This window comes from Mus musculus, chromosome 15, assembly GCF_000001635.26.
Source record: "Mus musculus strain C57BL/6J chromosome 15, GRCm38.p6 C57BL/6J".
Taxonomy (NCBI): Eukaryota; Metazoa; Chordata; class Mammalia; order Rodentia; family Muridae; genus Mus; species Mus musculus.
In genome coordinates this window covers 100774768-100799644 of record NC_000081.6, presented here as the reverse complement: position 1 = coordinate 100799644, position 24877 = coordinate 100774768, and the positions used below count along the sequence as shown (strand labels likewise).

Here is a 24877-nt window from a genome sequence, read left to right as displayed (position 1 = left end):
AGGGAAAGAGGAAGCCGGCCCTGAGGGAAGCAGCCAGCTGGCTACCAAGTGTTCTCAGCCACGACTAGGCTGGAGCCTAAGAGCTTTCGTTCTCATAACTTCAGTTCTCAAAGATGGGTCCTAAGGGCTGAGGTACAGTCAGCACGCCGGCAGCACCGTAGGCTGACAGCCATTCCTACTTTAGCTTCACCTGTACATTTAGCAGCCAGGCCTTTCATAACAGAATTAAGTTTCAGCTCTTGAGAGCGAGAAGCATCAAATATACTTAGTGTTTAAATACTCCACCCAGGGCTGGGAAGGGTGGCTCCATGTGCAAAGCGCTGGCCATACAAGCATGAGAACCCAAGTTTAAGTCTCTAGATGCTTAGGGATGCTGTGGACATCTGCCACCCATCACGCCTATGATGAAGAGCGAGCTGGAGACAGAGTCAGCTAGCTGGGAACATACAGTGTCAAACAACTGTGAGCCTCTGCTGAAAAAGATGGTGGGCAAAGACCAGTGCCTGAGGTTATCCCCTGACCTCCACAGATAAACTGTGCCATGCACACATGCACACATGCACTCGAAAAATCCATTCCATAAAATATGCCAATTATTCTGATCTGATCATTACATATCATATGCACGTGTTGAAATATCACATTTGTACTCCGTAAATATCTTCAACTACTATATGCTAATTTAAAAATAAGCTTAGCATGCTGCTATGCCCCTGAAGTCCCAGGTACTTGGGAGATGAAGGTAGAAGCACCATTTGAAGTCATTTTAAAGTCAGCTTAAACAACGTACATACCCTGTCCCAAAAACATCAAGTAAAAAGGCTGAGATGACTCAGTTAAAATGCCTGTGTTCAGGCTCGCCTCAGAGCCACGTAAAAATGCCACTTGTGGGTGAGGCCTACAGACAAGCCAGAAATGAGGTTAAGACAGGATTCCTGGGGTCAGGTAGGTGGAACGCACGGACTTCTAAGATGAGGGCCAGTGAGATGGCTCACTGGATAAAGCCATTTGCCACCAAGCTAGATGACCTGAGTGCAATCCCTGGGGCCCACATGGTGAAAGAAGAGAACTAACTCCTCTCAAGTTGTCCTTTGACCTCCAAACAGTGGCCACTGTACACATGCACACACGTGTATGTATATAGGTACATGCACATGTACACACACACACACACACACACACACACACACACACACCCCAGAAGAGAAGGACAGCCAGCGCAGTGGAGATACAAGGGAAAGTAATTGGGGTGAACACTATCAAGATACATTGTATATTTAAATCCCTGTAGCACACTGCGGTGTGAATTGCTTGATTCCCACGCCTGAGGAAGGAGAAAGCTCCTAATTCTCTAAGTAAATGAAATAAAAGAAAGGCAGGGAGAGGCAGAGAGCGAGCGCGCTTACTAATAGAGGCTCAGGTGGTCCAGCTGGCTGTGCATGTGGATGGGGTAGGTCTCTGCCAGGTGGATCAGCTTTTCTATGGCTTCATAGATGAAGATGATACAAATCAGGGAGGCAAACGCTTCCTCGGTGAAGCGGGTAATGTAGCAGACGAGGGAGCTGGCATCCGTGGCCACCAGGACGATGCACAGGAAGGCAGTCCACAGCCCGATGAGAGCCCGCAGGGACAGGTACGAAAGGGCATAGTCCCTGAAAGACACCACGGCTCAGAAGCAGCAGGGCAGTGTGGCCCATCACTCCCAGCTTATCCACTCCAGCCTGAGACCTGCTGTCCCTGAAGACGGCACACACTGAACTCCTCAGTAAAGCCCGGGGACAGTGTGTGCAAGAGCCTCACAGGGCGTTCACAGGGTAAAGATACAGAAAATGGAACAGGAGGAAAGCATCGCCTGTGCAGTATTTCCAACATTACTGCCCAGGGTGGTCGCGCCTGGTCGCGCAGCAAGGAGATGGGGTCGACTCCAGTCCTGTGGGTTTCTGCTTCCAATACAAAGTGGGAAAGGATCTTCAAAGAAAACTTTGAAATTACAACATCGCTAGGCCTCACTACCATTCACAGACCGAATATTGAGGAGGGAGTGTCCTAAAATGTAAATAGGAGGGAATCTGCATCAGTTAAGATATTTTTCTTCAAAATTAAAAAGTCAGGGCTGGAGAGATGGCTCAGCAGTTAAGAGCACTGACTGCTCTTCCAGAGGTCCTGAGTTCAGTTCCCAGCAGTCACATGGTGGCTCACAACCATCTGCAATGGGATCCGATGCCCCCTTCTGGTGTGTCTGAAGACAGCTACAGTGTACTCAAATATATAAAATAAATAAATCTAAAAAATATTTTTTAAAAAAAGCCAGCCCAGTGATGGTACATGCTTTTAATCCCATCATTCAGGAGGCAGAGGCAGGAGGATCTCTGTGACTTTGAGGCCACCTACAGAGTGAGTTCCAAGATAGCCCAGGGTACACAGAGAAAACTCCTGTCCAAAAAAAAAAAAAAGAAAAGAAAAGAAAAAGAAGAAAATCAAGCAGTCGGTCTGGCCCTAGGGGTGCAACCACCCAGCGTCAGGAGACCAAAGTAAGAAAACTGTGAATGCAAGGCTAGCCTGTGCTACAGTTAGTTCCAGGACAGCCTAAACTACACAGAGACCTTAGTTGAACATAAAAAGAGTTGGAGAAGTGGCTCAATGGTTAAGAGCACTGGCTGCTCTTCCAGAGGACATGGGTTTTATTCCCAGCACCCTCATAGGGGCTCACAACCATCTGTAACTCCAGTCCCAGGGAATCCAACACCACCTTCTGGTGTCCATTGCATCACACACACGGTGCTCAGGCATGCATGCAGGCAGGCAAAATGCCCACAGTCATAAAATAAAAACATCTAAGTTAAAAAACTGATGTTAATGTAAGACTTTCAGCAATGTCGAGGAGACACTTTGCAGGCTCTGGAGAGAAAGGCCATCTGCAGCTACAGGAGCTATGGGGGTGCCCACCCCTCCTCTCAACCGCATAGCAGCCACGCCCAGATACTGTCAGGAAAACCAATGTCTTACTTGCAGAATTTGAACAAAATCTTTTCAAACACCAGCACGGGCCCCGTGCTTCCCAGGATGGTGAGAGGCTGCCCAGCAAACAGAGAGTAGGCAATCCCCGTCATGGACGCTCCAAACAACGACTCAATCGCACTCTGAGGAGGAGAAAAAACAAGAGTCCACAGCCCTGCAGAGAAGAGTTGTTTAGCACACTGACTTAGCCGCATCGTGCCTTGACAGTCATCTGCTCATATTTCCTCTAAGCAAGAGTGATGGGTACACAGTGCCTGGTACTCCAGCAAACAGACACCACTTTAATAACTCAGGTACCAAACCATCTACCATGATTCCTTAACTAAGTTATATCGTTCAGCTCAATTCGGTATTCAAAGATGTATAAAAAGCACAATGATGTAGTTCCCACCACTACACGAGCTGTCACGGTCACCGAATCTGATTCTCACTTCTTATCAGTGGATCCATTTTCCATTCCTGGGGTGGTGAGCAACTCAACTAGGCAACCAGGCACCGAAGTGATATCTAAACACAAGGGATACATACACCAGGCAGAACCGTGCTCCCCCATAACTCACAACTCCAACCACGCAGGAGAAGATCCAGTCTTCCCAGCCTTGACAAGGTAATGTTCCCCCAAAGAACTTGGGTGCTACGTGATATTTAAATCTTGTTTTGGACCATTAGAAATGATGCAAAGGTCTTACTATGCGTCCTTCAGTGGCTTCTCCCAGCAGTCCCCCGAAGGTGATAACGGGCGACATGCAGGCACAGTACAGGAACAGGAAGGAGGCCAGACACTGTAAGCTGAGAGCATCCCGGTAGTCACTCCAGTACCAGGGAGCCTTCCGCTTGACATCCAGCACCAAGCCCCCAAACAGCCTGCAGAGACAGTGCAGACAGGCCTCTAACGCAGTCCCTCTTCCGTGAGGGCACAGAGCAGCACACATTTGAAAGTACTTCAAATGTGCTCCGTAATACTTTAGCTTCAACTTCACCCCAAGCACATATCTCTTTGGAATTGGCACAGAGAGGTTTTGTTATAATCAAGGATATAACATATGGCAAAACTGAGTATGTACCAAGCATTTAAAAAGTTAATTTGGGCTTGCATATTACCCACTTATCAATATTCAAAAAAATTAAGAAGAAGGCAAGTATTAGCTTCAACTTCAAATTAAGCTGTTGGGTGGGACCTGAGAAGCAGCTAAAGATGTTCCTGTCCTTTGGGGCTCTCCAGACATAAAGCCTCTCCACGCGCAAACTGTCACTCTGAACAACCCCCCTGCCTCAGTCTTTGCATAACAATTGACTCATGCACTTGACCAGTAGAAGACACTTAGGACCAGCCACCAGGCCTGGCCAGCCACTGGAGATGTAGCAGTGAGCAAGACAAACACAGCCCGTGCTCTCAGAGACCCAAGTGCAGGAGGGCAGGGGATGCATGTTGACACAGACCAGGGACAGGCATCTCAGCAGGGGCTCAAAGGAAGACCTGGGCGACAGCCAGACAAGACAGAGGGACACCCCAGCATGAAGCCGTGTGCTGCATTCAAGGTGCAAAACCTGCAGACACGGTTGGAGAAACTGAGTCACAGAGGCAATAAGTGGCTTTGAGGAATTGGAACTTAATCCTAGCAGCATGTCAAGTTACTGACAAAGTTTAGACAGTGGAGCAGCAGCATGCAACACACACTCTAGAATGGCCACCCTTGAGGTCACTGTGTTAAGAGAGCATGGGCTGAGAGGAGGGGAGGCTCCAGGGCTACTCAGGAGGGAGAATCAGGAGCCTGGACAGCAGCGCTTCAGGGTCTTCCACAGAGGCCAATGAAGAGCGGGATGCACACCCAGGAGGAGCACTGCCGCCAGCTGAGCCCTTTCTTAAGAATGGAGCCTCACCACAGGGAAGCTATAAGACAGCTCTGACTCCAGATCTTGGCATAGAAGAAAAGGAATGGAAAAGAAAGGAACAGGGGCGGGAACTAATAACCAACCACAAACTCTGAGTGGAACCCACATCAACAAATAAACTCCAAAAAGATGTTAACAATCTTCAAAAACTCAGTGTGAGCTGAGCCCTCCATAGCTGAAAGGGCAGTGGCTAACCTTACAGATTACAGACTGGGATAACTGTTTGTTATGTCCTCGGAGTTACAGGAAAATGATATCGAGGATTTGGTTTAAAGTCATCCAGAAAACATAAAAACAGCTGAGAGGAAATAAGTGAAACAAAACTGGCAAAACGTTGGTGTCGCGGACAGGCGCAGGGGTCCACATGTAACTCCCTCTGTTGGTAGAGCCGGTGTTTACCTGGGTCACTATGTGGGGTCCCCTCTAACTCTGCTCTGGAGGCAGTATGGCTGCCCCTCTCTGCTTCTCCAAGAGCCCAGAAGACAAGCCCCAGGCTGAGGTGGGCTGGGAGGGGGTCACTGCCCCTTCACTGTTTTCCTCTGGTGTGACGCTGTCCCTGCACTTACACCAGTAACGTCACAGGCTGGCTGTGCTCTTAAGAGGAGAGAGGAAGCCCCACCTCAGGACCTGCCTCAGCCTCGGCCTGTGTGGCAAAGCAACTCAGGCAGCCTGGGGGAGGGACCAGAGGTCTGACTTAAAACACAGCACCATTCTGTCTTTCTCTCTCTGGACCTCTGCGGTGGCAGTGATTAGTCTGGGGAGTATTCAAGGGTTTCTGGGTCCTACCTACAACAGTGTCTTGTACAAGGCCTGTCACCCTTTACCAACAACCCTCATCTGAGGAATATTATCCTGGGAAAAAGAATCTCTGACACCTGCCTCACTGAGGCTCCTGTGATGCTACCACAGTGCTCAGCCTCTTCATGGAGGCGAGTCTGTGAATGTCAGACAGGAGCTATGTGACACAGGCGATGCCACCTAATTGCCTAAGACAAGAGGGCACCGGCTCACTCTTCATGGAAGGACTTTGATTACTTCTTTTTGTATTGTTTTGTTTTTAAGACAAGGTCTCTGTAAAATGTCGCCCTGGCTGTCCTGGAACTCACAGACATCCACCTGCCTCTGTGTCCTCAGTGCTGGGTCCAAAGGCAGGCACCACCACCACCCTGCTATGATTGTTTCTTTGGAGTTAGCCCATATCTCATTCATGAGTGAAGCCCAGCTCTAACGCAGACATCAATTAGATGAAGATGCTTCCTTCCCCCTTTGAATCGTCCTTGATGATCAAGTGTTTGGAGGCAGAAAGGCACAAAGAGATAAGAATTTGAGCTTGATGCAAGAAAGACTTAGCTGTGTAGATGGCCACTGCACTCTGGATCTCTGGCTTAGAGAACCTGTCCCTGGCGTGATTTCGGAACAGGCCATCCATCCATTTGCCTGGTGCGTTCTGACAGAAACCTGTTTGAAGCCTGTGTGTTTGGAGAGATGTGGAGGAGTGTAAGGGATTAGTTCTAATGCTGTCTCAATTCAATTCGGTTCCCAAAGGCTGGCATTCCCAAACGCTGAGGGACTCAGCCCTGAGCTATATTTGATTGACAACTGACATACGGCCAATGGCTGGGCAGGGAGACTGAGGCAGGGGCCTTGGAACTGGAAGAGAAGAGAGGAGGGAGAGATTGCCATGCTGGGGGAGAAGAAAGACCAGGTCTAAAGGACGGGCCGCACGGGCCACTTCCCCAATTGTGTTTGGGGCAGCAGAGATGAAATAGAGATTTGAAAAAATGTTAACTCCGAAGGACCGGAGGGGAATGTTTGCTAGCAGTGGGAAAGATAAGAACTGCCTAGCCTTTGAGCTAGTCAAGGCATATTAAAATTAACTGAGGTGTGTGTGTGTCAGTCTGTCTGTCTGTCTGTCTTTCATTCGATAATCCAGAGGGCCCTGGAGGGTGACTGGAGCGTGACCTGCTAGGAGCACAAAGCCGTTTAACTACCACAGCATGTGTGTGTGTGTGTGTGTGTGTGTGTGTGTGTGTGTGTGTGTGTGTGTGTGGAGGGGGGTGTCACTGAGACAGCAGCTCTGGATTCTTTCCTCATAGCTCTTCCCAAGAATTTGCATCCCAAATAAGGGATCCCAGAAACCCCTTTCCAGAGGGCCCTGCTGAGGTGCTTTCCCGCTAGTCCACCCTGCCCTGCTCCACCCTGCCTGTATCAGCATCAGAAAGGCTCACCACACTCTCTCTGCCCCAGCTGAGCCGGTCAGAAAAGCCTCCCACTGCCTTCTTGCTCCTCCTCAGGGTCCACTCCAGGGGATATCCAGATACTTCCTCACCCAGCATAGATAACTGTCCCAAAGGCTGTGTGTTTGGCCTCAAGTCCCCACAACATGGTACACACACACAGACACATCTACCTTCAAAGCTACACAACTAATGGTGTGAAGAATTAAAAACACACCCAGGGTGGTGTGTTCTGGGACTGTGCAGTCCAGAGAGATCCAGAAATTTTCACTGTGTCCAAGGCTCACATTCATCTTTTACATAATTTTAAGTGGGCTAGGATAATTTTTTAGAGGCAGAGTGGGGACTTTGAGGCTTTGGAGCCAACGGTCCAGCAGGAGAGACGACGATAACAACGTTGAATGATGTGGACTGTGATGGGAAGCTAAAGATCTCTACAGTACAAGTGCCCAGCGTCAGCCACAGAGAATATCAGAAGGCTTTCCGAAGGACACAGCATCAAAGCAGAGACAAAGAGTAAGAAGAACGCCAGGAGACAAGGAAGGAGAGAGGTGCTGAGTTTACATCAGAGGGAACATCTAGAAAGGACCGGGAACAGACAGAACTTAGCAAATAGTTCAAAAAAGTAGAATGAATATGATATTGGACACATTCATGTTAATGTACAGTAGATGGTCTCGTGTGAACGTCAACCATGGTCAATAAACTTCTACCCAGGATGTTAGAGACAGAGGACGCCTCTTTCCTTAGCTGTGTCTGCCGGTGCGTGGCACCCAGGACGCAATGTCCCAGAACTTACCGCCCAGTCCGCTCCAGTTCTGGCCCACTGTGCCCCCCATGTGGCTCTGGTTCTATGTGGCAAACGTTTCCGTTTGGAACACCGGGCATTTTCCTTTTTTCCTTTTGACAAAAGGAAATAAAATGAGTCCAGTCAGCCCCTCTTTGTCCTTGGTGGCAACAGGATAACACAAAAGCCAGAACAACATTAAAATGTTTGTGATTTCCAAATAGATTTGTGGATTTGACACAGGTGACTTCGGGGGGGGGGGGGAGAGATGTATGTATTTATATAAACCAAACGACTCCCCCAACAGAATCTGACCTAAATTGCAGTTTCCAGTGTGCTTCGATGTAACCTCCTTTAAAATCTTGCCCTAGAAGGTCAGTTAATTCTCCTGTAAACTAGAGGTCAGAGCGCCCGGGGGAGGGGAGCGCCTCGGAAGAGCAAATTCCCGTGGGTAAAATGCCCAGCCTCAGCCTAGCACACACAGGAGCTCTGGTCCAGTCCAGTCTGACAGGGAACCATCTGACCCTCCCCCTCCCCCTCTGTCCTCCCCAGCACACCTGAGCGGGCCTATGCTACTGTGGCTTAGCTTGTTGCTCCTATTCTGACTTTCAGGAGCCCCCCGACAGCAGCCACCACTATCTTACATGCATTCATTACCTGGGAAGGGACATTCTTGGGTGGCTCAATTCTAATAGATGGGTCCCACTCCCCTGGCGGAAGCACCGTCACCTGGTCCAGGAACTCGTCAATCCCTGCCAGGAGGTCATCGCGTTCCTTTGCTTTATATGCCACATCATGAAAAATCTAGAGAGAGGAAAGAACTTAGGAAGTCTCAGAATTCCTTCACCTCCAACGGGCACGCGTGCGCGCGCGCGCGCACACACACACACACACACACACACACTCCAATGAGCAGGGACACAGCCTCTCAGTTTTTATCCCTGCCGTGGGTATCTAAGAGATAAAACTTGGCGCTTATCGAAGTACGTGGAGTTTTCAGAGGAACCCAAGCTCGGTGTGCAGGTGTACACCTGTAAAGCCACCCGCTCCAGAGGCTAGGGGAGGGGGACTGCCAAGCTGAGGGCCAACCTGGGCTAGAGAGTGAGACAATCTCCACTGGAGAGGCAAGATTCACAGAGATTCTGGGAGTGTGTTTGAATCTAGAAGGGCTCCCTAGTGAACACTTCTGTGAAAGAATCAAAGATCAAACAGCCCACGCTTGCCTGTGCCCACTGAGACGTGCACCAGGGAAACTCTACAGCACAGAGCAACGGTGTGGGACAGCAAGCCACAGCTTACACGTGACATGTAAGGGCATGTCCTGACCCTACGCAGACTCGTCTTGTTTCCATGGAATAGAAGTATTTCCTTATGCAAATGACATCAATGTATTTAATTAGCCATAGTCTCAGGAAGGTTAACTCAGGTTTCACAAGTGACATTAAACACAAAGTCTACACATTCTACTTTGATTTTCTGCATCTTTAATTCCTTGAAAAGGGGAGAGTTAAGTGGCCATAGTGCTAAATGCTTACAATCCCAGCACTGGGTGTTCGAGGCCAGCCTGGGCTACACAGTAAGAAGCTGGAAAGCAAAGAGATAGAACAGCAAGAAAGACCTCCCGGGGGCTTGCCTCACTCTTCATTGGCTCTCAGAAACGGTCCTTGAACTGCTCCCAGCAGACACTGTGACAACCATCATTTTATCCCAACAACGCATTCAGTTTCTGGGAGAGAGTGAGCACTCAGCATTTACGAGAGAATGAGGAGGGCAGCGGCGGCATGTACCTCGTCCGTCATGATGGTGGCCATGGACCTGCCAATCTCATGGTACTGCTGCCCTTTTCCCACTGGGCCCAGTAAGATAAACAAAAACCTGCCAGAACACACAAAGAAGGAGCTCTGTAAGCAAGGACAGAGGCTGGCGTTTTACCTTCTCCAAACAGCAAAGCTCTTTCCCTGCTAACACACTGTCCCTGTGCCTTCAAGGAAAGAACTACCCTGTAGCTAGATGTCACCTTGTTATGGCCAAACACCATTTGGAGCTATTTATGAGACATTATTCAATAACTGGCTACATTTCTTAGAGTTACCATAGACACGATTTCTAGCTACCGGAAGGATGTCTTTTCAAAACACGGCGTTGTGTAAATCCAGGGTTACATCTAGGTCCCATTCATTGTTCTAATAAGAAAATAGGGAAGAGCAGGGTGAGGAAGCTGAGGAGCGCCCTGGAAGGAGCATCTGAACGCTACAGTTACTGAGCTCCGAATTACCACGCCACCACCTATGGCCAAGTCCCACCAGCGCTATGGAAAGACACCAGTACCTCTGCCCAGAGCCGGTTCCCTGGAGACTGCTCTCTGACTAGGAGAGAGCCTGAGGCCTCCCGTGTCACTTGCCCGCCTGCTCCCACAGCTCCGAGGAATCCTGACGCGTCTCTCCATGCAGCTGACCCTAACTTTAGGGATAACTACTTTCCAGCGCCAGCACTCACACAAGTCTGCTTTGAGTAGGCTGCCCTCAGCCTATCCCCACGTTACCTCGTTGGGATGGGCACTTCCGTCAGGCCAGAGAGCAGCACAGCCGGGGAGAGCCTCACGAAGGCCACGATGGGCCGGTCCAGCGTATCCACCTCTCCCACCAGGACATTGGAGGCCTCTGCCCCCGTGGGAATTTTTTTCATGAAGTGAAGATCCACCTAGAAACGCACAAGAACCTTCAGGTGATTTGGGGGCCATCGTCTTCAACACCAATCACCTTCTTCACAGCTCCACTTCACGAGTCGTTCAAGGTTAAAACCGTCTCTCACTGTTCTAGTTCACCTCCACAAAAGCCCTGAGTGGAGGCAGCACAGAACCCATCAGTCCCACTGTTTAAAAACAAAACAAACAAACAAAACAAACAAAGCAACTAAGACCAGGGAGGGAACATTGACTAGAAATGTATACATGTAGGTCAGCGTGTGTGCACGTGCGTGTCCACACATGCAGCAGCAGCACACGTGTGGAGGCCAGAGAACACCTTGTGAGAGTCCGTACTCTCCTTGCTTGGTGAGGGTTTCAGGGTGGAACTCAGATCCTCGGGCAGCAAACACCTTTATCCACTGAGCCACCTCAAGAATCAAAGTTAGTGCAAGAACTCTGGCCTGAATTCCGTCCCATCGTGCTCCTCGGAAGCTCTGGGTCACGGTATTTTTCTTTTTCTAATACCTGACTGCTTCGTCAGATGCACGAGTCACAGCCCCCAAGAGTCGTCTGAGACTTTAGGAGTGACAGGAGGCAGCCGCAGAATACCGTCCTGACAACTTGAAGATGAGAAGGAACTGCAGGGCCATCCCTGAGGAGCCAGCCTCCCCAGGCTGGGTGTATGAAGGGGGAAGATTAGGGTGATGGGCACCCTGTCCACAGAAGCAGCGCCCGTCTGTGAATAGCACAGAGAGGCCAACTTGCCACATCTCCTCACCTTGCTTAGATCCACAGGGCTGTGCTCACAGTTCACACCATTCTTCACTTCAAGGTTTGTAGCTGACTGAGGAGACACCGTTTGCCCTGGCGGGAGAAAGTCAAGCAGAATCCGCTAGGAGCTTGCCCTTTCCCCTCTGACACAGCCCAGCCCACACAGCAGAGGCCGAGCGGACCCTGCACCAGGGAGCAGGGTCCCTTCACACCTGTCCCCACGCACTTAATGGTAAGCAAGAGGCCTAGCTACTCCCTCCATCTTCTTTAGCAGTCAAGGCCTCTCTCTCATTTCTCTATAGCTGCGGTGACCTTTAGCCAGAAGTGCATGTGGACCTCTACAGAAAGCTTACAGAAGAAACAGGTTCCCAAAGAGGTCTGTACTCTCTAACTTAGTAAACACAGAGACTAGAATATAATACAGACAAGGCTCTGCCAAGCCACGGGGAGGTAGCCATTAGCAGCTGAAGAGTTTGCAACCCACCTGCACCTGGGATCAGACTTTAGACTTAAGTGAATGCCTGGAAATCCCATAACAAAGGAAGGACAGTCCTGCTATGGTCTTTATTAACTTGACATGTGAAGGGCTGTAAGAGATGTCCAGGGCCACAGACTCTGCAGACGGCAGAGCCAAGAGCACAAGCACAGAAGCCTGTCTATGCTACAGCATTCTGTGTCTGAGCCAAGACGTTTGCTAATTGAAAAAGGCTGCTTCTTCTGCCCCAGATGAGCATCAGTGTGGGCACTGGGCACTCTCCTCACAGCTGCTCCCTTTCTGAGAGCACAAGTGGGAGACGGTACCAGTCCCGGGCCACCCTGCTTACCACCCACCAAAGAGATGTAGTGCGGAGCAGCAGCACCAACAAAACAAACCGCAAGCGCCCCCAAAGGCCCCCTCACCATCTCTGTCCATGGAGTGCGGGTCAGACTGCTTCTTGCCAACCTCAGCGAAGGAGCGGACGATGGGGATGAGGTTGTTCCTCCTCCTCTCGTTCTGGTGGTGGTGCTTCTTCAGCAGGGCTTCCCGCACTTTAACCCTCACGCTGTCGCTCAGGTCTCGGAGCAGCTCCTGCTGGTCCAGGATCAGGTCTAAAAGCAGAGTCCAACCAACACTCAGGAACAGAGGACCCGCATCAGGTGCTCGGGGAAGGAGCAGCGGGTGGCGGCAAGCTGCTCCACCCTCTACTACTAGTTTTATTTTTCCTTTCCCTCTTAAAATTCCCCAAAAGAAAAGAAAATCCTCAATCAAAAAGGACCTGTAGCCGGGCGTGGTGGCACATGCCTTTAATCCCAGCACTTGGGAGGCAGAGGCAGGCGGATTTCTGAGTTCGAGGCCAGCCTGGTCTACAGAGTGAATTCCAGGACAGCCAGGGCTACACAGAGAAACGCTGTCTCAAAAAACAAAAAACAAAAAAGCACCTGTAGCTCCCGGAAGCTGGAAGCTGGAGAAACGTTCCTGTTGTGGGCCTTTGAGGAATGCAGCCCAAACTAAACTCATTTCAGATTTCTGACTTCCAAACTTACTGATTGGTTCACTGGTTTTATTTTGAGACAAGACTTTGCTACAAGCCCAGGCTAGTGTTGAACCTCATCTACCTGCCTTAACCTCTGGATGCTGGGATCACGGGCACGAGCCACCACACGGATGGAGATGTATCCCAGCAGTCCTAGGAGGGTAACACAGGTTTGGTGGCTGTTGTCCGATTTTTGTGACACTGCTGAGTGGCCCTCAGTCTCCAAGGGTGATACTTTTCTTTCACCCAACCTATGACCCCTGAGCCAGCTTCAGACAGGTGGAGTCCCCACCCCCACTGCTGACCACAATAACCTGAACCACCTTTAGAAGACCTAGGGGCACATTTCAGTTCAGATCTGTCTCTCAAGTGTCATGGCAGCTCCAATTACACACAGACACTGCCATCTGGATGCCACCAGGTTGTTACCATCAATTCTACCTCCCGAGCTGCATTGGAAACAGTGCCCTTCCGCCACTGCCCCATGCAGGCAGCGCTCTGCCTCCTCTCTTCCCATGGCCTGACGTATTAACTCAGCCTCCATCATTCTTACAGCTGCCCTGCCAAGGCTTGGCTGAGGTCTCATTGTTGAGGGCTGTAGGGCACTAATTCCCAGGGATTCCTCTATCCAAAACACGGCACACACTTTCTTAGGAACTTCGCAGGCTCTTAGACACGTATGTAGTTACAAGTCAGTGAAAGACAGTTGTGACCCTTTTGGAACACAGTTCAAGGATGGAGCAGTGTGAGGAGACTTCTGAGTGCTTATGGAAAAAAAAAAAAAAAAAAAAAAAAAAAAAACTCCAAAAAACCATGTCCTGTGACCTCAGTTTCTTCAAACGCAGTGTGGGGATGTGCTTCCACGCCCTGCCAGGTGTAGTGGACAGCACTGAGTTCACTTCGATTATACCTGGCTATTGCTATTTGTTTATAAGCCTCCACAAAAAACCCCCCAAAAAAACAAAAAACGATTTTTGCTACGTGCGGCTTGCCTGCCCGGTGCAAAGGCTTAGCTGGCGCCACGTGCAGCTCAGACTTGGCGAGACACACTTTACTCGTGTGACGCCCTTTAACCCTCAGCATCATACAAACTGTATGGCCTCTCTGATGCTCATTTATGGCCTCCAATCCCCCCAGGTTCCGCTGCCTCGGCAGCCGTGAACAGGGCACTGACAGAGAACTTTTTTTTTAATCCCACTTTCCCCACAGTGGGTGGCACACCCAGGCACCACCTTTCAAAGGAGTCGACACAGGATTCCATCAGGACTGGCCTCGGTCCCCAGGTCCCCCTCCTCAGAGAGGCAGAATCACCTAGACACTTGTGCTTTCCAATGCTGCTCCCCAAACATGGTAACTTAACATCTGCTCACACCAGACTGGCCACCCCGCACCCCATGCTGAAGTGTGGGATGCCATGGCTCACCTCCTGTATCTCTTCTAGAGGAAGAGTGTGTGCTTTTAAATCTTTACTTTTTAAAAGGTATTATTACTATCACCACCACTACTGTGTGCGTGTGTGCGCGTGTATGTGATGAAAGGAAGTGCCATGGTGAGCTCGTGGAGGTCAGAGCACGGCTTCCGGAAGTTGGTCCTTCCATCACCGATTCCTGGGATGGCACTAAGGCCGCCTGCCCAGCTGGCACGGCAAACACCGCCTCAATGACCCTTTAACTTTCTTCCTTTCTGGCTTCAACGTTCTGTTTTGTTTTGCTTGAGATAAAGTATCACTGTAGAGTTCAGACCTCAAAGCTGGCATTCTGCTCTCCAGCCTCCTAATGACAGGTTACGGGTGTGAGCCAGAATGCTTGGCTCTCATACTTCCGAGTTTACGCCCAACTCCTCTGCCCATCGTTTGCCCCATACCTGAGATCTCCTCTATGCTACTTGCACGCATGTCCAGAAGCACAGAGCCGTTGATGAGGCAGCTCCTCAGCTCAAACAGGCTGTGCAGAGAGAGCGTGGCCACGTAAGGCTTGCTCCAGCGCTCTCCCCCGTCCTCCACATCCTCTTCAAACTTCAGCCACCTGCAAATATTGCCAACATGAGATGTCAGAGACAGAGGGTGGGGTCTGCAAGAGGGCAAAACCTGAACTGTCACGCTGAACACTAACTCCCAATCTAATGCTCAGACACAGAGTAAGTGGGAAAAGCAAGCTGTGGTACAGTGCAAATCTCACCCGTTTTTATTCTGAGACAAACATAAAATTACAAACACATATATGTCTAAGACCCAAATACATTCCTAGTTTTATCCTTGGGACAGTAGGATTGAAGGACACTGCCACTTTCTTTTGCTTAATTTGTTTTAAAATTTTTTAATATTTATTTTTATTGTATGTGCATTGGTGTCTTGTCTGCATGTATCCGTATGACGGTGTCAGGCAGTGAGATGCCATGTGGGCTCTGGGAATCAAACCTGGGTCTTCTAGAAGTACAGTCAGTGCTCCCAACCACTGAGCCAAGTTCTCTAGCCCCTTAAAAATCTTTAGTTATAAAACTGTCTATAATAAGGATAATTCTTAAAATTCTACATCATTAGGACACAGTGATACCACATTCAAAAAACAACAACATTTTTATCAGTGCTTTGTGTGACTTCAGAAACCCACGGAGACAAACAGGGAAGACTCACTGCCAACTGGCCTGTTTAACTCTGCCACGGAAAATGTCCACAACAGTGCATGCATTGACCCTGCACCACGGAGAGCTGGAGCCAGGCTTACTGGTAACCACGTTACCAAGAAGAGACAAGAGGCAAGCAGGTCTGGCCTGCTGAGAGGCCTGCTGCAGCAGGCAGGTGTCTGCCCCACACTCACCTGGCCGTCTCCTTCCACTCAGCATCTTCCCCCTCTTTCATACAGATCTCGTCCAGCTCTGTGAAGAGCTCATGAGGCACATGTTCTTCATCTTCCTCAGTGCCAAGAATGAACTGAACACGCTGAGACGGGGTGTCTAGGAAACCAACCGGAGAGAGAAACGTCTGCATGTGTACCAGCCTCCAAATCAGAACAAAAATAGCATTCTGCCTAGCAGCTTGGGGGTATATAGAAGATGCCCTGAATACAGGTTTAAACATTCCTTTTTCTTAGAGGAAAGGCTCTCCTGTGGAAGCATGGCCACAAGGGAGCAGAGCTGTCAACTGAGACCACTCGCAGAAGTCCCATGAGAACCTAGAAACCAGGGCTGGAGAGAAGGCTCGGTGGCTAAAAGCACTGGCCATTCTTCTAGAGACCTGGGTTCAGTTCCAAGCGCCCACATGGCAGCTCACACCTGTAACTCCAGTCCCAGGGGATCTGGCGCCCTCTTCTGGCCTCCAAGGGCACTAGGCACGCACGTGGCACACAGACATGCATGTAGGCAAAATACCTGAGCACATAAACAGGTGGTGTTGTGTTTATAGTTTTCTAGAGATCTGACAAATTTCAGTAAAAAGAAATGGCTAATTCTCTAGCGAATGAATTCTGACACTGTTGATTGGGGTGCTGAAATGTAAATTTTCAGGAAGGCATTTTTAATCCTTAGAAGCACTCCTTCCTATTGGAAACCCCAGACAATGACTTTACGTGGCTATGCTCCTCCTGCATTTCCCACGCCTCACCACCTCTCCCCACAATGGGCCTCTGTCCTCCCTCCAGGGTGTTACCGTGGGCCAAGGCTTCCAAGCCCTCCTCGCCCTGGCTGGCTCCTTTGCCCCGCCCTCCTCGTCTCCGGTGCTTCTGGCCATGAGTGCGGTGGTGCCGATGGCTCTGCCTCCCCAGCGGCATCCGAACCCCCACATACAGAGTTCTATGACCTGGATGGAAGCAGAAGACTCAGAGAGAATTCCTTCCACAAAAGGGTGTGGCATAATTAAGAGCAAAAAGATCACAGGTTTTTTTATTGGTCACTTCTGGAATGTTTAAACTTCATAGACAACTCCACCCAGGAGCTGTGTCTTCCTTTGTCCTGCACTAGGCTGAAACCTCAAAAGATATTGTGACAATCAAACTGAAGAATGTGTGCTTCATTATGCATACCTGCTACCTATGAGAAACTGCATGATGGCTGGGACTCGTGGGGAGGTCAAGGGAGCAGGGCTTGGGAAGGGGGTGGGGCAGCAGAACAGATGAGCATGCACAAGGGAAAGGGGAGAGGGAAGAGGTGAAGGAGGGAGAGGGAAGGAGGGAAGGGGAGAGGGAGGGAGAAGAAAGGTGAGAGGGAAGCCGACGTACAAACTATGAATATATGTTACTTATTGCTATCACAAGGGTAATGAGAGTGATACTTGAAGAAGCAATTCCTATATGGTAATTGTGGCAGGTCTTGGCAGAGAGGTAATTTAGAAAAGTGGTTAAGGGCAGTTAAGGTTCCAGTCAGCTTGTCCTGGGTTCGAAACTCCATTTCATCACTAGCCGTATGACATAAACAAGTCATCTATTCTCTCTAGCTTCTTTGTTAATTGTTTTGGTTTTTGGCTTTCTCTGCATAGTTCTGGCTGTCCTGGAACCCACTCTGTAGACCAGGCTGGCCTCAAACTCAGATCAGCTTATTTCTGTTTCCTGAGTGCTGGGACTAAAGGCGTGCACCACCACTGCCCAGCACTTGATTCATCTTCTAAAAGGAACACTAAAGCTCGTTTTTTAAACTCACAGGACAGTCAAGAGCAGTAAATAGGAAAACGTGTTCAGCACGGTGCTGGCAGACCATGCAGGGGCCCAGCTCTGCACTGGACACTACACCATCTAGACTACTGCTGACAGACACGGTAAGTCAGAAGGAATGAGGCTGGGTTTAGAGACATTAAAGATAGTGCAATGGTGGTGCACGCCTTTAATCTCAGCACTTAGGAGGCAGAGACAGGCAGATCTCTGTGAGTAGGAGGCCAGCCTGGTCTACAGAGTGAGTTTCAGGACAGTCAGGGCTACACAGAGAAACCCTGTCTCAAAAACAAAACAGGAAATCACCAATAAAACAAAAACAAACCCAGCAAACAAACAAGAACCACCTCAGGTGTGGGGACTCAGAGTTACCTCAGATTCTCCCCTCTACCCTTCTGTACCTTTCCTTCTGGGTCCTACAGGTCACAGATGTCAAACCTTTCTCTGTCCCCACTTTGATGAAGCAGGTGTCCTTTTTAACAAATTTAATACCTCAAGTAATATTACAGGTCACAGCCCAGATCATGGCTCACCACTGTGAACTTAGGACTCCAATGCTCAGCTCTCAGCCCCTTCTCCAGACGTTCCTTCCTTTACGACAAGTTCACATAGTCAACATGAAAATAAATGACCCCTGTGAGACCCAGGTGATCAGCTCAAGGGAGCTGAAAGGGTAGCCCGGCATGCTGGCCCGGAACATCTGGAGAGCAGGGTAGTCCCACATGCTGGCACGGAACATCTGGAAAACCATCCGTATGCATACCTCTGCACCTTCACCAGCCCCAGAGTAGCTGCTTTCAGCTCCATCCACCTTGCACAGCTGCTGCACGCACGTAGCCCGGCACCTTACCCTGTCTCTAACCTGGGCCAGGCCACTTGCTCTTCCTCAAATGTGTTGGGGCTTTCTACACAAGCATTCACCCAAAATTCAGGGCAAATTCCCCTGCCTCCTCAGCAGGGTTTCTGATTTCCCCTAGGAGATGTGTTGTCACCTTCCTCAAAGTTACTCAGAGCCCTTAGTTAAAGCTTTTCCCACACTTTCTCTGCCTTGCTTACAGCCCAGCAACTGCCTTACTCCCTACTGTGCACCTGTGCACTCCTTAAGGTCCTGGCTTTGATCCTCCTCCGGCACCCACACATTGCCAAGCACAGTGTCTTCCTCCCACCCCACCCCACCCAGCCCTGCCCAGAGCTGAGCACCGGATTCCAGGGCCTTGCACTTGCTCCAGATTGCTCCAGCACAAGCAAGCACTCCACCATGAAGCTAAATCCCCAACTCCTCTCCACACCCCGCACTGTCTTATGCAGCCAGCACTCCTCGCGGAGTATCTGCATTCAGCAGACAGAGTATCTCCAAGTGCCTCCCCGGGTTAGACCCTGGAGACCTGCTCAGGGTGCAGGACAACCTAAGGGTGCCTCGGATCTGAAAGGGGCAACAAAAGGACTCGATGATAAGCATGAAGTGCTTGCCAGAGCATGGGAGGAGGGGGAGGTCCTAGCTGACCCGTGGAGCACCTTCCTCTGCATTTGAAACCCTCCATCTTGGAGGGACACCCAGTAGGCCACAGAGTGAGAGAAAGGTGAGAAGCAACACGGATATTGAAGAGAGGTGAGACCTTCCGTCCCCAGGAAGTGAACTATGGGAGCCCCAAAAACTGACCTTGTACAGGATCACCCCCTCTCCAAGCATAAATAAGCTGTAAGGGTTGCCAGAGGAGCTCACAGGCACACTGAGTAGCCTGAGACACAAAGCAGACGAGGGCAGACACCTCAGGCTGTAGACTTTCCAGAAGTCAGACTTTCTGAGGAGAGCTGCCAAGTCGCCATCCTCCCTCACAAGCCGGGAGTTGCTAAGACAGCTTAGCCTCCACAGCCTCCACCCCATCATCCAATACAGTGGGGGTGGGGGGAGGCTCGGGGCTACGCTAACATTTGTCTAGTTCTCCTTTTCTTTGTAAAACAAAATAGGAACAGCAACGCCTGGAAGACTAGCGGAGACCTGTGAGCAAGTGGGGAGGCTGGGAGAATGCTCTCTGGTGGAAGTACACTCCTCCCCTCCCCCACCTCAAGACTGTCATGTACATATCAGAACACTTTGGACGGGCAGATCCCTGGGTGTAGAAGAAGGAACAGCAGAAGTGGCCATCTGCTAAGATGTAGGATTCCAGACCGTCTTCGTCAGGGTGACTACTGCCGTGATAGAATACCAGGACCCGAAGCAGTTCAGGGAGGAGAAGGGTTCTCTCTGCTCGGGCATCCACACCACACACAGTCCATCGTCAAAGGAACAGAGGCAGAAGCTCAAGCAGGGCAGGAACCTGGGGGTGGGGGTGGGAGATGGACAGGACGCGCTGGTGTGGAGGTCACGGAGGGGGGGTGCTCACCCTTTTGGTCCTCATGACCTGCTCAGTTTACTTTCTCTTAAGATCCAGGACAACCTACGCAGGGGTGGCACTGCCCACAATGGGCTGGTCCCACCCATGGACATCTATAGACTGTCCTACAGGCCAGTCCTATGGTGGCAATTCAGCTGAGAGTCCTTCTTCCCAGGTGACCCTGCATCGTGCAGAGCTGGCATAAAGCTAGACAGCACATGTCTCTGGCGTTCTCAGGGCACCCTGTAAAGTGCGAGCAAACTGAATGCCATCCGTTACTGGTGGTATTCCACCCTAACACAACCGTGAAATCCCCACAGCTCATCTCTGAAGTCACCCATGGTGGCACTGGCAACGGAACGGTGTCACCTAATTGTGCCAGGTTCTGTCCCAACAGCTGGAATATGCACAAAGTCTTCAGGGAAGACAGCCATAATGAAAACTAAAAGATATTCTTTTTGGGGGGGGGGGGGTTCGAGACAGAGTTTCTCTTTATAGCTCTGACTGTCCTGGAGCTCACTTTGTAGACCAGGCTGGCCTCGAACTCAGAAATCCGCCTGCCTCTTCCTCGCGAGTGCTGGGATTAAAGGCGTGCGCCACCACGCCCGGCTTAAAAGATATTCTTTTAAGTACAATTGATTACCTTAGACTGAGGACCTACTGTGTTCGGGGACTACCATGTGAAAGGAAGAATAAGGGAACATCAGAAGGAACCTCCTGAGTGAGAAAGAAGGGACATTAGAGGGGGCTTCAGAGGGGGGTGCCTTCAGTCAAGGGCCCAGTGCACGTGCTAAGGTGGATGTGCACGCTGCTTCCACAGTGAGGGGACAGCGAGTGGGGCTGGAGCCAGGTGGGAAGAGGAGAACGGAGGCAGAATAACTTCAGGGCTGCAGGAGCAGCTCGTGGAGTAGCTCGCGGTGAATTCAGTCATATCCTAGATAATCACGTCAATCAACCTCCCGAAAGGTGAGGGACTCTTGGGAAATTCCATGTATCTGCGTAGAGCTGGACTTAAGTAAAGGCCTGAAGGTCACTCAGGCTTTGCTAGAGCAGCCTCGACCACGAGCTTCCTCTTGTCCCAACAGTTAGGCTGTGACTACTGCTTCTCTTTGACCATGTTCTGACCGCCCCCAGGGCACCCACTCTGGAAAACTGCTAGCATTATTTAATTGTATGTACATTCTCAAAAGAAAAACCCTAGAACCCATTATCAGGCCTCGTCTCTTTGACTAATTTACCCACTGAGACTATCACGGTAAAGCAAGGAGGGCCACGGACTGTCCGATGTCGTAAATCTAGGTTCTAATTAATGTTCTAGGTCCTAGAGGAGGTCCAGACTTGGCCATTCTTAGGTACCAACACAATGCTTAAGTTGTGTGAATCTCGGCAGTGCTGCTGAAGGCACTGCACAGGGAGGGGCTCTGTATGTACTGAGCACATACCATACCATACGATGTGTCTCAAAAGTTAAATCCCCACCAGGCAGGACAGGCATAAAGAGAAGGACGTCCTTTAGACGCCCTTGCTGGTTCTGTAGGAAGGAAAAGCATCCATCTTAGAGGAGAGGAGGCGCCTTTCCCTGCCTTTGGAAGACACCAGAGAGACAGGCCAAAAATGAAGCCTAGTTCAGCAGGGTCGGAGCTGGGAGAGACCAAATGGCTATCACAAAAATGGCCTGTCAGTTTCTGAGCTAGGGTTTCTGAAACAAGGACTCCGATTTTTCTGAGTAAAATTAGCAGAACAGACGGCAAACAGACACTGGGAAATAAAACCCAAGCCGCTAGCTGGATTCTGTCAGTCTGGTGACCCCACCAACCTAACTCTATGATCACCTCACTAGTCATCCAACCAAGCAGGCACCCACTGCCCAGCCCAGCCCAGCAGCTCAGCCACCACCCCTCCTTCTTATCCAGCCTCTCGTTCCTTTCCTCAGTCAGCCAGAGCCTACTGAGTCTACTGAGGCCGGCAGCGCGCTAATAAAGCACCTGGTTCAGTGACATTTGTAAGAAAGATGTTGATGTTTTTAAAATTAAGAATGTAGAATGTACACACACACACACACACACACACACACACACACACACGAGCAGCCATGAATGAGACACTGGATCTTTGGAGCAGAAGAGAAATCTCAGGCATGAGTCATCCACAGAGAGAGGGGCCTGTGGAGCGCGCCGCCCTGTGCACTGTTTACCCAGCACTCACACGCAGCTCGCAGCTCGCAGCTCGTTAGTGAGCACTAACGGATGCTCTGCTCCCCAGGGCTTACAGGGTGACTCCAAGTCAGTTGGCACAGGGGAAGTCTTACACGTGGAACACACACAAGCCTCTAAAGTTTTAAATACGGCCAAGCGGGTCTTGCCTTTGTTAAGAGTGTATTAGAACGCATTAAGCTGACGTCAAGAATCATAAATCTAGCACTTAATCGGGAGTAATGGTCTGCCAGGAAAAATGGGAGAAGCCATTCCTCTCACACACACAAGAGCCATTCCTCTCATACAGGGGGCGAGAGACCCCACCCCGAGACGCACCGCGCACTGCTGTTCTGAGTCATCTCGGGAAAGCTCTGTTCACATTTGCTCTCGACAGTAACTCTTACTGACAGAATCAGCTCACTCAAAAGGACCCGTGTTTACTGTCACAATGGCTCTGAGAATGGTATACGGGAACATGGGTAGGTATGCAAAACAAAGGGCAAAGAAGACGTGGGGTTTCTCGGCAGCCCCAGAATCCCCAGAGATGGCATGTGCCCCAGAGCAGTTTATGGCATCCTCTACTAAAGCTAGGCTGGTTTTTTCATTTTTCTCTGTGTGCCTTTAGGTGATGCCACCACCCTGCATGCAGTCTCACCTCCATGGGAGTCTAGGTGGGACCCATAGCATACCCAACCCTCAGAAAATTCCTGTCCCTCTCCTCTTCTCTGGCTCTGACATTTCAGGACTGGGACCCCACTTGCATGTAGTCTACAGTTTAAGCGCTAACAGGAGAGATTCAAGTTTTCGAAAGGATCTGGTCCCAAAAGGCCACTTCCCACACAGTGCCCTCCACAGTGTGTCATCCTCCAGCTTTCTTCTCAGCAGAGGAGAGCATGAACCAGAAAGGGGTGATGTCATCTGGGGATGCTGCCATCTGGGGATGCTGCTCCCAACAGCTCCGCAGCTGACCTTGATGGGTGAGACCTGGCCTTCAAAATCCAAGACAGCTTGTGGGAGTTTGTTATGCTATTCCCAAGGACACAGAAAATACTCACACATGTTCCCTTCTCAGTGGAGGACTAAGGTCTACAGGGAAACAGCCAGAGGATGGCGGAGCTGCTAGCAATACACTCTGGGGTGCGTCACAGAGTATGTCTATATGATGCGGCAGGGCGGTGAGGTTAGCTCTGCCGGCTTTGCTCCATGGCAGACTGAGGAGAGAGGATTCCATGAGTCTCCCCTGCCACCCAATCAGTTCCCACAGCTCACAGAGGATAACACAGCAGCACATGCCTGAGGTACTGTGAGGGCTGGAGTTAGGGCTTATGTTTAAATAACTGTGCTTAAGAGAGCTATAAAACAAACCCTCTAACCTGCTATAGCACAAAAACAGACAATTTCCTTGAGTGCTGGGGACTGCTGTTCATGTATGATAACAAGTCATGCATTTGCTTGCTTCTGTAAACAAGCTTGGGTGTCCCAACTACACCAGATGTGCTTGATCGCATGTAGGCAGGAGGTACTCAGGCAGGAAGAACTATGCCTGCCCCTGATTGGATGCAGGCGGGAGATACGCAGCCTTGTGGGCTTTGCCTTTTTAAAGCCCTGGCTAATGCACTCCAATGCCAGACTCTGAGAATCTGGGTGTGGGACTGGTCGGTGACCACTGTTCTGGCCAGTACTTAATAAAGCTTGCTTCAAGTTTGCCTCAAAATTGTGGTAGTGATCTTCTTGCCGGGTGACATTAACAGACTACAGAGGAAAAAGGAGAGTTGGTATGAAGTGCCTGACTCAGAGAGGCCTTACTCCATGTAGTGCCACCCCCCACCCGCTACCCGCCACCCACACACATTCTCAGGGAAACGACCCAGAGGCCGAGTCAGTCCCCCCAGTTTTCCTCTGTTCCCCATCCAAAGGCTGAGTTTTCTCTGGGGCCTGGACCAGTTTGATGCAAAGCCCACAGCGGGAACAGGCAGCTCAGAGAGAACACACCATCGCAAGCTGTCTGAGCATCGGAAGCTGAACCATAGCAGTCAGGGAGCGCGCAGGGGAAGCGCAGTGGCCTCTCTCACACTCAGAGATGGACCTGGCTCCTTATTAAAGCTGCTCCGGACACAAACCTTCCTCCAGGATAAGGAATGCCACCACTAATGAGGAGCCGTGATTAGGAATCCAGCCAGCCCCTCCCGCCCTGCCCCCAGGATAAAGGAACACAGGACACCATATAACAGTCCAAGGAAAAGCTGGGGTCAGCCAGGGAACAAGGGTGGCCCCTCCCACTTCCATCTCACTAGGGTTTTATATAGCGTTTACTGTGAACTCTCACAGAGCCTTTTCTTGTCTATTTCTGTGTTCCATTTGCTTGCTTAGATTTTTTTTTTTTAATCAGGTAGAAATGGGCATAGTTAGAACAGAAGAGCGAGTAGTAAATCACAGCCAAACTGGCCTTTTAAACGACTGATAGTTTATTTGCTTTTGAATATGTGTTGATACTTTACATCTCCATGAGGTTATAAAAAAACAAAACAAAAAAACTTCAGGGAGCTAAATGAGTATTTCACGTCCTCAAGGAAAAGGTTATTGTTAGTATTTATGTCGAGCTTCCCAGTTCTCTGAGCACTGTCTCAGGTCTCTGATGAGCTGACTGGACGGGTGGGGTTCATCACCTCGGCTTTTTTCCTTTTCAAGACCAGGGAAGACGAGGCTAAGGAGATTAAGTGTTTTCCCCCACAGAGTTTCACAGCCAGAAAGAAAGTCGGGGCGT

General features: G+C 50.1%; 1 protein-coding gene across 3 annotated transcripts in view; it reads right to left on the bottom strand.

Annotated features, from left to right (window-relative positions):
* The window catches only part of Slc4a8 (solute carrier family 4 (anion exchanger), member 8), a 62225-nt gene that overhangs the window by 24327 nt on the left and 13021 nt on the right, over positions 1-24877 (bottom strand). The window contains exons 1-13 of one of the 3 annotated variants that reach the window (XM_017316718.1): positions 19204-19279; positions 16550-16699; positions 15723-15858; positions 14770-14930; positions 12293-12481; positions 11400-11485; positions 10478-10635; positions 9723-9810; positions 8593-8739; positions 7948-8048; positions 3708-3882; positions 3007-3140; positions 1407-1652 (exon numbers count right to left, since the gene is read on the bottom strand). In XM_017316718.1, the coding sequence (XP_017172207.1) occupies positions 1407-1652; positions 3007-3140; positions 3708-3882; positions 7948-8048; positions 8593-8739; positions 9723-9810; positions 10478-10635; positions 11400-11485; positions 12293-12481; positions 14770-14930; positions 15723-15858; positions 16550-16670 (1742 nt within the window). In that variant the 5' untranslated portion in view covers positions 16671-16699; positions 19204-19279. Of the gene's footprint in view, positions 1-1406; positions 1653-3006; positions 3141-3707; positions 3883-7947; positions 8049-8592; positions 8740-9722; positions 9811-10477; positions 10636-11399; positions 11486-12292; positions 12482-14769; positions 14931-15722; positions 15859-16549; positions 16700-18306; positions 18392-19203; positions 19280-24877 lie in introns of those variants that run through there. The other 2 variants (NM_001347102.1, NM_021530.2) reach the window with 2 other exon arrangements.